Source organism: Simochromis diagramma, unplaced genomic scaffold (assembly GCF_900408965.1).
Source record: "Simochromis diagramma unplaced genomic scaffold, fSimDia1.1 OVJJ01000753.1, whole genome shotgun sequence".
NCBI classification, from domain to species: domain Eukaryota; kingdom Metazoa; phylum Chordata; class Actinopteri; order Cichliformes; family Cichlidae; genus Simochromis; species Simochromis diagramma.
Genome location: NW_024387523.1, coordinates 9691728 through 9707790, shown reverse-complemented (window position 1 = coordinate 9707790; position 16063 = coordinate 9691728). Strand labels below are relative to the sequence as shown.

General features: G+C 41.4%; 1 protein-coding gene across 5 annotated transcripts; it reads right to left on the bottom strand.

Moving 5' to 3' along the window:
• Positions 1 to 29: 29 nt before the first annotated feature.
• On the bottom strand, positions 30 to 8274 carry zgc:136493 (uncharacterized protein LOC692276 homolog). 5 transcript variants are annotated; one of them, XR_005694439.1, is made up of 8 exons: positions 8103 to 8274; positions 7850 to 7971; positions 3939 to 4317; positions 3673 to 3844; positions 2547 to 2725; positions 2375 to 2471; positions 1003 to 1339; positions 30 to 532 (listed from the first exon to the last, which is right to left on the bottom strand). XR_005694439.1 is itself a non-coding variant. In XM_040021340.1 (7 exons), the coding sequence occupies exons 2-7, from the start codon at positions 7964 to 7966 to the stop codon at positions 1183 to 1185; spliced, it is 1101 nt and encodes a 366-aa protein (XP_039877274.1). In that variant the 5' UTR covers positions 7967 to 7971; positions 8103 to 8274; the 3' UTR covers positions 30 to 1182. The 5 variants fall into 5 exon arrangements, 1 of the variants encoding a protein (XP_039877274.1); XR_005694440.1 differs by having other exon boundaries at positions 7856 to 7971; XR_005694442.1 differs by lacking the exon at positions 7850 to 7971 and having other exon boundaries at positions 8103 to 8273.
• Between the last annotated feature and the right edge of the window lie 7789 nt (positions 8275 to 16063).

The following is a 16063-nucleotide window of genomic DNA, read 5'->3' as shown; positions in this document are numbered from 1 at the left end:
GTAGAAAACCACCACATTCACACGGAAAATAGGGTACACAAGATTTATTTTTCTTTCAAAGCTGGAGATGTAATTCTGGCCAGCAGTCCAGGGCATAAGTGCACCATGGTCAGAGTTATCAGCCTGGTTCCAAACAGGAAAAGATGGTCACTCATAAGGACAAGCAGTCACATATCAGCCTTGCAACTTCCCCAAAAAGACTTTCCACCCACCTAAAAGGCCTTGTGTTAGTAGGAAGTGAGTAATAATAATGAGTAAGAATTATAATAATAATTACACATATTTTCCACTGAAATGACATCAACATACTTTAAAAACATGTGACATGTAAAAATAAGAAGTTTTTTTTTTAAAAACTCGATTAATAAACTAAGAGTGGTTGCATTCAAGCTGCAACTTTTCTTTCGTTCTTTGACTTTTATTGCAAGTTTTTTGCTAACGTGAACATGAAACAGTTTTTCCTCAAACTAACTAAAGTTTCAACAGTCATTAAGTTTTCTTAGAGGAAGTCAGAGATTCAACACAGTTTATCCTATGTTACACCCCGGCCTAGGCAACCGGCGTGCAACTCAGGAAAAATAGAAATAAGGGAAAAAGGGCCCCCAAGCTCACTGCTCTTAAGGAGGGCGAACTCATAAAAAAGACTAATACGGGCTTCCACAAAAATAATCCCAAAACGAAAGTATCGACAACTATTTTCTTTAAAGCAAAATACGATATTTATTTACATCACAACACAAGGCGCCAAACTATTTACAACGGGGGGGGAAGATCGCGACCCTGACACACTGAAACACAGGGTTTAAATACCTAGAGGGAGCAATCAGGAAATGGACAACAAGAGGGAAACACAGCTGGGGCAACGCTTACACTGATGAGACAGGGACACGTAAATTGCACACTAAGATAACACAGACTTTCAAAGTAAAACAGGAAACACATAACAGTCACGCCAAAACAAAACGGCTAAAACAATACACTGCCAACGCCGAACCGTAACACCTATAGCAGGAATATCGTCCTATTCTTCACAAAAACCTACGTTTTTACAGTTTGTTGCCCAACAAGTGTCCACAATAAAACCAAAGAGCCAAAAATAAATCTCTAACTAACACCAGCTCACCTTCTTTTATAGGAGGGACAGAAAAAAATAGAAAAAATTCTTGGCAATATTAATTAAAATCATTTCAACTTGACTTCATTGGGAACAGGTAGGCCATTCACAGCTGCTACGGCGTTATCCACCATGCACTGAACCGTCCGTTTTATTGTAGCATAGGTGTAGGTGCCAACGTGGGGTGTGATGAGTACATTAGGCAGGCTGAGGAGAGGGTGATCCCTGCACAGAACACAGCAAGAAAAGCATCAGGAGACAGCTGATGTTCATTCATGCTTCCTTTAATTTTCATTCCATTTTGTGTGACTGCATGCACAGGCTGGTAAAGGGGGGATATTTTCCTCTCCAAACAAAATGAACACATCAGAGAGAGAGAGGAAAAACGGCTCAGACTGAAACACCACAGAAGACAACAAAAGTGCATGATGACAGAATTATTTCCATTGTTAATACCTAACCAAATCACGAACACTCTCAGGGAGGTAGGTGTAATATTGTCACAATCTACAATGAAAAAATACTCTCATGAATTTCTCAAGGCAAAAAAATGGAATACTATTCAATGGCCAAGTCAGTCACATAATCTCAACCCAATAAAAGATCCTTTTCAGATAGTGAAGACAAAACTGAAAGAAGAGAGACCCACAAACAAGCTGAAAAAGAAGGCGGATGCAGTAAAGCTCTGGCAGAGTAGAAAACACAGCATCCGGTGACACTCATTGGTTCTAGACTTCAGTAAGTCATTGACAGCAGAGGATTTTTAAACAACTGTTGAAACCCGTCCTTATATTTAGCTTTTGTTTTTAGTTTTTCCAATTAATTTTGAGTGTCTAAAAAATGTGTAAATGTATATATAAACATGTCTGTAATTCCTAAAGAGTTAATCTATTACTTCTGTTGAACCCCTTGAATTAAAGCTGAAAGTCTGCGTCTTAATCAGACTGTTTGATTTAAAATCCACTGGGTGGTGAACAGAGGGAAAATTACAAAGATTTTGTCTTTGTCTGACAAATAATGGACCTAACTGTACATCTTGAAAAAATATTAAATGTAAGATTCTTCAAGCGTCACACTGAAACCAGCACTGCATGGCTTAAAACACAACTTAAAGGCTCTGTTTTGTTCTAATAAGAGTCTGTTTACACTGTACGCAAGAAGCCATTAACCCTGAGTGCCTCACATGTAAGAGTTCATCATTATTATTATGTGATGTACCGCTCTGGCTGCAGAGCGTGGGTGTCTTCAGAGACATATTACCTGGGTAAAGGTTCAGGATGAGTCACATCTAAAGCTGCTGCTCGAATTTCTCCAGACTGCAGAGCTTTGACTAAAGCATCCTGATCAACAACCAGACCTGAAACATGAAAAGTCACAAAATCAGGCTGAAAGCACAGAGACTGGTGAGGACTCGCAGTCACAGTATCCTCACCTCTGCTGACGTTGACCAGGGTTGCAGTGGGTTTCATGAGGGACAGCTCCCTGTGGCTGATCAGGCCTTTGGTTTCAGGGGAAAGGTTGACAACGAGCACAACAAAGTCGGCCTCCCTCAGCAGGTCATCCATGTTCTCACAGTAACTCGCCCCCACTGACTGCTCATCTTCAACGCTCCTGAACAGCACAAAAAAAAAAAGCAATCACAAATGTACAGTTAATGCTGCCACATTTATTAATGTCAGATTTCTTTAAAAGCTGGGATTCAAAAACACTATAGTGCCAAAAGCATTTGCTCACAAAACACGCGATGACCTCAAATGAATGTCGTGTTTTTAATTCCGCTCCGGACTCGTGAATCTCAACCCAGCAGCAGCGGTAACGTTTGCACGTCCTCTCCCGTTAATGCGGCAGGTGAATAATCAACTAACAGTGCATATTATGTTAGCGCGATCTGCCTTATTACAAAGCCTGCCATTACTGTGCATTTAGGTGACCATGATGAGACAGACAGACAGAGTCTGGCTGGCTCAGATGCTGGCAGTTCTCGCTGCAGTCTACCGGTAGCGTCTCCTTTCGGGCCAGGATAGACGAAAGTTCAGTAAGTGAATGTGTTTAATTGTAGGCAGGGACATTACTGGATATTCTTGTGTAATTGCTACAGAATAATTTATGTTATACTTTGTTATTGCTACAGAAGAATATTTATTTTATTATTTTACGTTTACAATTTTTTTTTCCTGGGGACCCTGTGACACCCCATTGAAGAGCCGTAGGCTGGATCTCTTAAGATCTCACTGTTGGGTTTGTAAGGCCATGTTACTCCTAAATTTCTATCTTGTTCAAAGAGAAGATATAAAACAAAGTTCTAAGCTAATCGACCTTAGTGTTCTCCTTTTTTAAAAAGAATTGATAAGAGAATCGATAAAGAATCGAATCGTTAAACAGAATCGAAAACGGAATCGGAATCGTGAAAATCTTATCAATACCCATCCCTATTTACAACGCTACATCTGAGTTTTGCATTGGGTGAGTGAATACTTCTGGCAGTAGTGAAGTACTGTGTATCTATTCAAGTCACTTTAGCAGGATTTTTTTGATCTGTTCGATGAATTGGTGCTTACCTTCTGTGTCTGTTGTGATACAGGATCTTCATATCAAACCCTTTGCTTCTCTGAGCAATTTTGTATCCGATGTGTCCCATTCCGATGATCCCCAGAGTCGACCCGGTGACTTCGACTCCCACCAGGCTTTGTGGTATGCTGGTAGTGTTGGGGTCAACAGCTATTTGGTGACCTATGAGAAACATTGCCATATTTCCAGTTTAAATATCTTTGGGCTTTACTCAAACTGCTCCACCCTGGGATCAGATTTGAACCTTTGACCTCACCTTCAACTATCTTTCTTGCGGATGCCAGCAGCAGACCCATAGCCATATCTGCAGTGGCGACACTCACCACGCCGGGCGTGTTGGCCACCTTCACCCCGAGATTGGTGATGTACGGCACATCCAGGTGGTCGATGCCCACTCCTCCATTGGCGACCACTTTTAGTGATGGAAGCGAGTTGAGCAGCGACGGCTCGGCTGCAGGGTAGGTGTTCCACATCAGTATGGCCTGGATCTTTGGGCCGTGCTGCTGGGGGTTTTGTAGAAAGTCTCTGAGGCAGATTATGTTGAAGTGTTGTTTTATTATGTCAGTGACCTCTTCGATGAAAGCCTGCTCGCTCACCTCTGAGATCAGAGCCCACGGTTTGTCCTCTGCCATCGTCTGATTGGATAAAGCACAGGATTCGTAAAGGAGAGGGTAAACAGAAAAGAAAGGCACTGGGACCAGTTCCCACCTGTTTCCAAACTTTACACTATGATCTGGATTATTGCCTAGCATTGACATTAGTTAAAATCCAGTTTTATCTTTTTTATTATCCCCAAATGTATCATCCAGATGACTAGAACCACTGACAGGTAAAGTGAATGACATTGGTAACCAATGCTACGGTGGTACCTGTCAAACGTTGACGTGTATTTAGTATTAAGTACATAAGAATTGCTTTTTCTAGTCCATTTCCTGAACATTGTAGTTTCACTACGGCAGACCCACGTCATTGACAGCTGCTGTGACACCATTACGTAGCCAAGCTCTTAGTGCATTTTGCTTGGGAAGGTTTCTAATGAATCGCTGCATTCTTAAAGATTTTGAATGGAGTCAGGTGACCAAACAGAAAAAAAAAACTTTTCAAATGGAGTTTAAAAAAATGGATGTACATGGTTGTATTTTCTGTGATAGTGAGTTGGCAAATCTTTTATTTTAGTGTAATTACAATGCAGTCCTTATGGTTGCAGGCCAGGGGACTCATCGTGCCCCAGGATGTGAAACAACTGTGAAAATAATCAAGATTGGAATCTGTTCAATGAATACTACCAATTTGCTTTTAACTGAAATATTTGTATTCACAAATGCAGAATTTTCAAGGCTAACCCTGACTTGACTGGAAGAATGATCTAAATCTGTTTAGTAAGTTTCCGAAGGTATTTAAAAATGGATCAGCCCTTAAATTATTCTCATTACTTAATCATTTTAAGTTAATCTTACTGAGTGACCCAGAATTATGAAGAACAATTACCAATTAACAAAAAAGTTTCAACTAATTCCTCTTGTGGGACACCCACACTGTATGTGTGCAGAGCTTCAGCTCCATGCACTCAGTGACTCTGGAGAAATTAAAGGACATAATAGTTGACATGAAATTCTCAGTTGATTACTCTACCTGTGTGCCAACATTCACAAAGATGCCGCAAGATTCCAGAGAAATTAAAGGAAATTACTTCTCAACTTCAAGAAGATTTGACTGAATTTCCAATAGAAGTAAATCAAATGAAAAATTAAAAAACATATTCTCTTCATATCCTCATTTTCATTTCTTCATTTACACACACACACACACACACACACACACACACCTTTACTGTGTCTTCAAAGGCACACTATAATAAACGTAATTCTGATGTGTCAATCCTTTTTTTTAGTCTGTTGAACAAAAATAAGCAACGAAGGAGAAGCGCTACCATAAAACTTAGTGCAGGAGCGCAAGAAAATTGAAGCCGCAGATAAGCGGCGGTTAGCTTCACGGAGACCATTTTAAGGTCCTTAGGATTCTCAGCTCTCTTTTCCCTACTCCCTTATGTACCATCCTACTCGCTTTCCTTGACCTCGATGACATTTCGAAGTCAAAGAAAAGTTGTTAAGAAAAGGCGACAAGGTGTACTTTTGGAAGGTAGCCCTAATGTTTATTTAAAATCACCACGTTTTTCATTAGCTCAGTGTTTTAGGTTAAATGCTCTGTGAGACTGTCGGTCACAGCCCACCCCTGGACCAGGCTCAGCAGCACGACCCACAAAACCTGTTTATGTTGTAAATTCACTCACAGTTGTTGAGCTCTTTCCCGGCCGCTCCTCAGAGAGGAAGAACTCTTTAAGGAACGCGCAGGATTTCAAAATAAGGGCTCTTAAAAGCAGTATGACTTGAAACGACAGATGTCTCCTTAACATGGATTTCTTATTCAAACATTTAAACTTAGATCATATTATTACACAACTGGACGTCTTTATTTACTAAAAATGACAGCTCACTTATTGTTTTTAATCTTTTTTCTATATTATATGTATATATATATATATATATATATATATATATATATATATATATATATATATATATATATATAATGACTTAGGCACTTATGCTATGAAGCTAACGATATATATATATATATATATATATATATATATATATATATTTCAAAGCTTTTAAGCATTATTAATACCTCAGGCTCTTCATGCAAACAGAGTCAGAAAGAGTTATTTCGATCACGTTTGTTCATAATGTGATTGTTTACTTATTACCGTAACAACGATAATAATCAAGTAACAATTAAAAATTAGTAACGAGGCAATCCTTTATATCTTAACCCTTATGTGTAACCAAATTCAACAGGTGTAGACTTATTAAACAACGCGTGGGGACATATATGACAGTTATAGACAGATATACTTGACAAAAGGAGCTTTAACAACAACAACAACAGCAATAAAAGCAGCTAGCATTCAATATTATTATCTTATTTTTTTATTCATCATTTCATAAGAAGCTTTTAGTTAAGATCACTGCCCCACTTGAGTGGCTCCAAACTGTGGTGGTTTTACACACTTGCCTAACAAGTGAAAGACGCCCAGAGACGCAAATCCCTTTTGGGTTGTGTCAGGAGGAGCATCCCACATAAAAATAAAGAAAGAAATTAAGAAATCATCCTTAAGGTGTGTGGAGAGGAGCAACAAAGTAGTGAAAAGAAATAGGTTTGCATAAAAATTAAGAATTGTTGAACAGAGGAAAATAGATACTCCTGCTGAAAAATAGTATTATCACTGTTTAAGGAAGTTAATTTGAAAGATCATATTTGTTAAGCAAAAATACAGAGAGACTGAAAGGGTCTGGGGCAAAACTGACTAGAAGAGAATAATAAAATAGGAATAAATGGGGATAGTAGATCCCTTACTGGATTATCAGCCTAATAAAAGATTAAAAGCTAAATAAGTTGAAAATGGAGCTGATTGAATTGAATACAAGTGCAAAAAGGATGAATTGGATCTGGAGCATAAAATAAACTAGAAGATCATAATTATAATATATACAAATTAATAATAGCAATAATAATTTAAACTAATATTAATACTATTAATAATAACAGAGCTGGGATGAAAACTAGATAAATAAATCACACAAACACATAATAAATGAAATAGGGAGGTTTGTGTGGTGTTTGGCAAATATAGAAGGTAGTGGTGATGATCTAAGAACATCTGGTGTGGAGGGTGTGACAGAAAAAAAATAAATAAGAGCATATTTTGGTTAGAAAGAAGATACGAGAATCAAGATGCCATCAATAAATAGATCTAAGTGAAATGCAGGAGTGTAGAGGATAATAATAATGTCTCAGAGATTGCATGTCAAATGTACAGTGAGGTTTAGTTATCACTTAGCTTTGCTATGTGTTGTCTTGCTGTTCATATGACTCGGTTTAATAAACCCTGTTTCAAGAATTCTGCTCTTTTCCAGAGGATCTTTTTAAGTTCTTTGATTTTAATTAGATCTAAAAACTTGGTTACGTTGTTGTCTTCAAAATTTCTGACCCAACATCATTCGTTTCCATCATTTTCCACGCTGCACACACACAAACTGATACTAAATGATACAGGTCACAGGATCTCCTGAATGTCTTCACTGTAAATGAGAAGCTGGACAATACCATTACTTTCTTTAGCTGGCACACAGGTTTGTGCAGGATCGTCGCCTTAAGAACCCAAGGGGCAAGTGCTGGAGCCCACAGGTTCCTTACACGCCAGGTATAGCACAGACTGCTCATTCTGGCTGAAAAGTTAGTGATATTATGCATATTAATTACGAGCTCAGTAACAAAGAGCCCGTGGGCTGAAAAAATTATTCCAAACATTCCTGTGCGCTTGGAGAGCAAGTGTTTTTAAAATAAGTAAGAGAGCTACCTTTCAGCTGAAACCTGGGTGGTTTGTCTCTGCTGCGTCCTCAAACTGGCATGAAGAGCGAGCTGGTGGGAAAAGAGTTTGTTCTAGAGAAATATTAAACACATAAGACCTTACGAGGATTATTTCTTTGACAGCACATTGTGACGTGTACTCCCTCCAGCACGGAGAAGACAGAACGGGAAGAAACCACTGTTCCCAGCGACTGGGCAGGTGGCTGTTTCCTGGATGCTGATTGGTGCACCAGCCTTAGAGAACGATCAAAGGTCAGTCTCCACTGTCCATAAAGAGACAGTCCATGAAACTCAAAGGAAGTTTAGAGTACATTTGGTTTATAAGTAATCTGGAAACCATTTAATGACAAGGGCAGAGTAAAAAGAAAAAGCGTCATTAGCACAAAATCAAATAACAAATTTTTACATTATGAACAGTGTTTAACCCCCTAAATATTATGCATTATGCAATTCATCCTAATTAGCATAACTGGAGGCTATAAAAGCTTTATTTTTTTCACCAAACAACCCACATATGCTCAACCATAAGAATATAAGCCAGTGTAATTTATTATTAGTCAGTGTATTTCATGACGTTATTAAAAGGTATTTACATTTGCAGTATGAGTCTAACGTATGGAAGAATGCTGTGATATTCCCTGTGCCTGCATCCAGGGCAAACAGGTCAGTGGATGATGCAGTGAACATGGGGCTGCATTACATCCTGCAACACCTTGACCGCCCGGGAACTTATGCCAGGGTCCTGTTTGTGGACTTTAGTTCGGCTTTTAACACCATTGTGCCTGAACTTCTTTCCTCCAAACTCTCCCAGCTCAGCGTGTCACCAGCTACCTGTCAGTGGATCACCAGCTTCCTGACAGACAGAAAGCAACAAGTGAGGCTGGGGGAGATCACCTCTGAAACCCGGTCCCTCAGTATTGGTGCCCCTCAAGGATGTGTCCTCTCACCACTACTGTTCTCCCTCTACACTAACGACTGCACCTCCAATAACTCGGCTGTCAAACTCCTAAAGTTTGCAGATGACACCACTGTCATTGGCCTCATTCAAGATGGTGATGAGTCTGCATACCGGCAGGAAGTTGAGCGGCTGGTACTCTGGTGCAGTCAGCACAATCTGGAGCTGAACACTCTTAAGACTGTAGAGATGACAGTGGACTTCAGGAGACATCCCTCAACTCTGCTCCCCCTCACCATATCAGACAGCCCTGTGTCAACTGTGAAGACCTTCAAGTTCCTGGGTACAACCATCTCCCAGGACCTGAAGTGGGAGACCAACATCAACTCCATCCTCAAAAAGACCCAGCAGAGGATGTACTTCCTGAGACAACTGGGGAAGTACAGTCTTCCACAGGAGCTGCTGATCCAGTTCTACACTGCGGTCATTGAGTCTGTCCTGTGCTCCTCCATCACAGTCTGGTATGGAGCAGCCACTAAACAGGACAGGAGCAGACTGCAGCGGACTGTACGGGCAGCAGAAAGGATCATCGGCACCCCCCTGCCCTCCATCCAGGATCTGTACCTCTCAAGAACCAGGAAACGGGCAGGGAAAATCATCGCAGACCCCTCACACCCTGCACACAGACTTTTTGATCTGCTGCCCTCTGGCAGACGGTACAGAAGCCTGCAGACCAGGACCACCCGACACAGGAACTTCTTTCCCCTCGCCATCTCCCTTCTTAACAGTTGACCTGTCACACTGCTCCCACTGCCAGACTGCAACTGCACCTTATGTACATTTTGTAGTATTCATTCCACCTCATTCATTTCTGTATTTTATGTATATAAGTTTAGATTCGTTATTTATAGTTGGTTTACATAGCTTTGTGTATGTATGTGTAATGTGTATATATAGACACGTGTGTGTGTGTGTGTGTGTGTGTGTGTGTGTGTGTGTGTGTGTGTGTGTGTGTGTGTGTGTGTGGTGTGTGTGTGTGTGTGTGTGTGTGTGTGTGTGTGTGTGAGATTTACATTGCTGTGCTTGAGAGCCACCATCTACCGGAACCAAATTCCCTGTATGTGTCTGCACATATACTTGGCCAATAAACACGATTCTGATTCTGATCCAGTTATCTCAAATTTCTAAAAGAGTTCAGATGGGTCACGTTCACATCAGTCATGATGAAAGTCCTGAAAAACTGGTGAAGTCAGAAAATTTAAGGAAAACTGAGGCTGTGGGAGATGAAGAAGATGTTACAGTAACTCAGGATTTTTTTCTGCTTATCCAATTCAGGGTCACAGAAAAGGCTGGAATCTACCCCAGCTGTAGGAGGGGAGGCAGGTTACACTTATAACAGGTCACCAGTCTGCCTCGGGGCTAACACAACTGCTCCTTGACTGGCTCCCCACAGCAGCTTGTGCTCCCACCCTTACATCATTTACCCTGAACACACATATGTGTCAGAGCAGGATGGAAACAGGAGCATTTTTAAACATGCAAGACTGGGACCAGTCGCAGTTCTCGATGATTTTGTTGAACGGTGAGATGAGCCCAAACTTCAGTTAAACAGTCTGACACAATGATCACTGCTTTCAGAAAATGCACTCATACACAAGAAGTCACGTACTTTAAGGGACGGAAGGCAGAATTTTTTGAGTCTAATAAATATCTTAAAAGATTTACTGATTGAAAGCTGAACTTTGAAACAAACTATGAAGCTGCCAGCAGAGGAAGAGAAACTGTCCTCTTTGTGCTGACTAAGAGCTCTTAACGACCAAAAGCTTCTTACAGCACTGAACTCCTCTCTGAGCCTCAAATACTTGGATTTCCACAAGGACACAGATTACTTTGAGCATGCAACCACTAGGTGGCATCCAGACATTAATCTCTGACTCTGGAGTGAGTGGAGTGGAGTGGAGACCTGCTTGAGACTCTGCAACAAATTAAAGCTATGAATCTTCAGGCAGCAGCCATGCTCTATCACGCAGTTTGCTAAATATATATGTAACATTATATATATATATATATATATATATATATATATATATATATATATATATATATATATATATACTACTAGGGGTGCAACGATACACAAAATTCACGGTTCGGTTCGGTTCGATACTTTGGTGTCACGGTTCGATATTTTTTCGATACAAAAAAAATGTTCATGCCTTTTTAATTTGTCATTTATTAAAATTATAAATATATATTTTAACAAAAAAGTACAGTTTTTAAATTTAATGTTGCTGAAACAAAAGTAATTAAAAAAATAAATATATCACTGTGATTGAGGAATCACTCATCTTTGGAAAAGAGAGTTTATTACAGAGAAATGGCTCTTTCCAAAATAAAAGTTATACTATACGCTTCTTCTGGGCTATATTCTCAGCAGCATATTGTAGCGGGTCAGGGCTGTTCGGGGTTCTGTTTGTATAGTTATGTTTTGTTTATGTTGCCATAGTGACGGGTGACGCCCTCTCGCTGCAACGGTGTGTCCTTCCGGGGTCAGAGGGCGCCCTGTGTGTTGTTGTTGTTGTTGCCACGCTGAGCAGTTAGCTAGCGGCAGTGTTCTTCTGCAGATGTCAATAAACGGCTGTGCTCCCTGGCTAGCTCACGGGAAGCAAGACCAAACAACACCCCCGTCTCCTCGTTGTCTGAGCTCGCCACATTGGTGTCAGAAGTGGGATGATGGTGGCACCCCATGTTCTGACCCGAGTGACTTTTCCCCCGCCGGTCGTGACCGGCCAGTGTGCCAAAAGAAGGCACCTGGACATTTGCAAAGTGAAAGCAAAAAACAAGCGCAAATTCAAACGCGATTTCAATATGTCACATATTGACAGTGGCTCACCGATGCCAATGACATAATTACCCAGCTACATTTCCGAAAGAATGCAAAAGCATTGACATATATTTTTCCTTCCTACAATAGCCGGACGGGCAGGGCAGAGATAGATTTTGGTAGCCCGACTGGAAAAATCGCTAGCCCCGGGACGTCGGGCTAGCGATTTTGCAAGCCCTGTGTTACAGGCATGGCCCTTTAAGGATGAAGCCTGATGGGAAATGTATTCGGGATGTGTGTTAGCGGGACTGCCTGGTGTGTGTGTGTGTGTGAAGAGAGAGAGCGGAGAAGGGGGAAAAGTAACGGTTAGCTACAGAAGAGACGGAAAGAAAATAAATAAAAGGAATATAATAACTCCCTCGACAGCCAGAGTTGTGTCGGCGATGCTCGCTGTGAGTAAACTGTTTCAGCCCACTGTACGCGGTGTTCGTGCCTTAGAGAAGAAATAAAGTTCGGTGAAGCAGTTTCCTACGCCTCCTTCGATCTTTTTGCTAGCGGAGTTGACCTGTATAGTAAGCTGTTGCCGGCTACGAGTCAGTTACGGAACCTTCAAGTAACTGCCAGAGGTTTCCTTACTATGGTTCGGGGCCGCGGATCTGGCGCGGTAACACTTGTATCTGATTGAGGAATCACTCATCTTTGGAAAAGTGAGTTTATTACAGAGAAATGGCTCTTTCCAAAATAAAAGCTATACTATACGCTTCTTCTGGGCTATATTCTCAGCAGCATATTGTAGCGGGTCAGGGCTGTTCGGGGTTCTGTTTGTACAGTTATGTTTTGTTTATGTTGCCATAGTGACGGGTGACGCCCTCTCGCTGCGACGGTGTGTCCTTCCGGGGTCAGAGGGCGCCCTGTGTGTTGTTGTTGTTGCTGTGCGGTTGCCACGCTGAGCAGTTAGCTAGCGGCAGTGTTCTTCTGCAGATGTCAATAAACGGCTGTGCTCCCTGGCTAGCTCACGGGAAGCAAGACCAAACGACACCTCCGTCTCCTCCTTGTCTGAGCTCGCCACATTGGTGTCAGAAGTGGGATGATGGTGGCAGCCCATGTTCTGACCTGAGTGACTTTTCCCCCGCCGGTCGTGACCGGCCGGTGCGCCAAAAGAAGGCACCTGGACATTTGCAGGACTTTGTGTGGGGCAATGGGGTCGTCGGGGACGACTGACCCCTTAGGTGGGGGCTATGTAGCGGGTCAGGGCTGTTCGGGGTTCTGTTTGTACAGTTATGTTTTGCTTATGTTGCCATAGTGACGGGTGACGCCTTCTCGCTGCTACGGTGTGTCCTTCCGGAGTCAGAGGGCGCTCTGTGTGTTGTTGTTGCTGTGTGGTTGCCACGCTGAGCAGTTAGCTAGCGGCAGTGTTCTTCTGCAGATGTCAATAAACGGCTGTGCTCCCTGGCTAGCTCACGGGAAGCAAGACCAAACGACACCTCCGTCTCCTCGTTGTCTGAGCTCGCCACAATATTAAACATATCAGGTCCCCATAAGGAGAATCATGTGCTAACGGCTGTCTAAATGACCCGGGTAAAGTTTGTAGCATGCTTGTTGTTTTTGTCTGCTTCCACTTGTCTTTGCACTAGGATGATGTCGGCGTAAATGTGCAGTCATATTAGTTGTGTTCCCACTAGTGCTGTCAGCGTTAATCTCGTTGAAATGACGTTAACGCCACAACACGGCAAATCTCAGTTAATGAGCTACCCCTGCCTGGGGCTAGATGGCTAACACGTTAACGAGCTAACTGCGTGCTAACACACTAGTTCCCACCCATGTAATTGAGCATTGCGTGGCACATCCAACATACTGTTTTACTTTAGTCCATGACCAAAATAATTCCAAACGCCAGATCTGAATGAGGGTGGGGGAGATTCAATTTGCCATGTTGCAAGGAGAGCTTAACTTCTGTCTCGCTAGCTTGCCCTGCTCTCTTCCTTCTGACTATGCTGTCTGTGTTGAGCGCTCAGTGGATCTGCGCTAGACAGTGCAGCCTAGGCGGAGTAGTCGAACGCAGATTCACTGAGCGCTCAACACAGACAGCATCGTCAGAAGGAAAGTTGATAAAATAAATTGCAAATTTTGTATTGTTCGATACATATGCGTACCGAACCGAAAGCACTGTATTGAACGGTTCAATATCGATACGAGTATCGTTGCACCCCTAATATATACATTTTTAAAGATTTTATTACATTTTTAAAATCTCTTGTAAACAACTGTTCTTTAGGGAGATAGAAGACATGCTCACTTAGCAGTTTAGCCTCTTAAATTTAAAATAATGACAAAGTACATGAGCGGAGAAAGACTCTTGTTCTAAGTCTGCATGTCAGTAAGTATAGTTAGAGAAAGGTACACAGACAGTGTGAAATACTTACTTTCTTACTAAAGAAAGTAAGAAAGTAATGCATGTATTTTGGTTTGAAGTGTTGTGAAATGTTGTGTCATCACATGATTTCACATTACATCATTTAAAACTATTGATACTTTCCTTTTTAAATAACATAAAATGATCATTTTCAAATTAATGCAGGGTTTGTAGCAAAATGTAAAAATGTAGTGTCTTGTTTTGGTTTGATATTTTTTTTATGTGTATGTGTGTGCGTGCGTGTGCGTGTGTGTGTGTGTGTGTGTGTACACTTGCATATGGTCTGGTTATGAATCAGTGAACAATGATTTGTAAATTATTAAATAGTATTGAGCAGTGTAGGATCACATAAGTGTAAACATCACCCTACTCTTTTTCAGGCATGTAAATTGTGTTGTATAAAAAAACTCAACGTTGTATTTCTTTTGCTTTGTTTATTTTCTGTTTTCATATTTACATGTCAGAAATAAAACATTTAATCAGTCAATCAGTCAAGTATCACGCTTGTCATAAATACACAGTGATAACACCCCTAGTTTGGACGGTAAAATATTTGCAAAGCTTGCATACAAAGCTTGTCTAACCACCTGTCATACATGCATTGTAAGCAAACACAAGTTTGCCAGGAATACTGCTCTGCAGCTGTAGTTCTTTGAGATAAGGTAGAAATGCTAAAATTGAGGAGGGATATTTTAGGGCCACTTTTCTTGTTTGATCAAACACATTTTGTAGTGTTGCTGCAGAGCTTTACATATCACCCTCACCCGATGAACCTGAGGTGTTTGCTTTGATGTAATTGCCTCTGTGTGTGTGTGTGTGTTATGCATCAAAGCATCAGGGAAGGTCATGTGTGCAAGGCGACTGCAGATCAGCAGCTTTCCTGCTTTTTACTGTTGCATAATCTCAGGCTCTCCTCTTCTTCTCCCTCTGTCCTTTCACTCCTCCTCCACACCTGTGTCTGTCTTTTTCTTTTCTCTTTCTCCTCTTCACCGGCTCCTCCCATCCAGCTCGACCTCACCCTTAAGCGTGTACGGAGCTGCAAGCTTCTCTCTTTCTGTGGCCAAGAGTCATTTAGGCTTTCATTAAGCCAGTTCAGATCTCCAGCCAAGCTCCACTTCCATCTGCTGCCACATCTGACAGCAGGTGGCCTTTTAGCAAAGTGCTGACTCACATGGTAAACGCAGCGATTACATCTCCGCCTCATTGCACAGCACTTTCAGTGCTCTTCGTCTCTGATCACGTGATTCGTGTCAGATGAGAAGGTCAAAGGAGAGTTTGGATTTTTGGGGAAATACCAGTTCTTCCAAATAAACACGTCACAATTCATTATGACAGAGTTTGTGGGCATGCATGTTCGAGTCTCATGTCTAAAGAAAGGTGACAGATGTTACAGCTGGCCTTAGGTGTCACACTTCACATGACACAGCAAAGAGAGAACAGAGAAAGGAAAAGTCCTTAACTACACTGCCTGTAATAGATCGCTGACATGAGGCCCATCCTTACTCTGCTTATCAGCAGCACACAGCTCTGAAGTCGTGCCTTTTTTTCTCTGTCTGAGCAGATAAAAATAAAACAAAAAGCCATGGAGAGGACACAGGACTTTTATATTTATTCAGTGCTGTCTTATCTACTTCAACATTTTTTATTTTTGCTTTTCATGTATATTTGAAATGTGGAGGAAAACACAAAAATGTGCTTCATTTAGATGATTTTTTTTCCCTTGCATGAATGTACCCATGAGGGCAATTAGTGGACTTTGATATTACCATGTGAAACATAGTCAAGAACCAAAGCGAAACATAAAGCTCCGGCAGTAAA

Excerpts from the sequence above, each read along its gene's own strand:
- zgc:136493 (XM_040021340.1), bottom strand. The coding sequence starts at position 7,966 with ATGAGCAGTCTGTGCTATACCTGGCGTGTAAGGAACCTGTGGGCTCCA. Across the intron at positions 2,726-3,672 it reads TATCACAACAGACACAGAAG|GAGCGTTGAAGATGAGCAGT; the intron begins GTAAGCACCAAT and ends TGTGCTGTTCAG. Across the intron at positions 2,472-2,546 it reads CCTGGTCAACGTCAGCAGAG|GTCTGGTTGTTGATCAGGAT; the intron begins GTGAGGATACTG and ends TTCATGTTTCAG.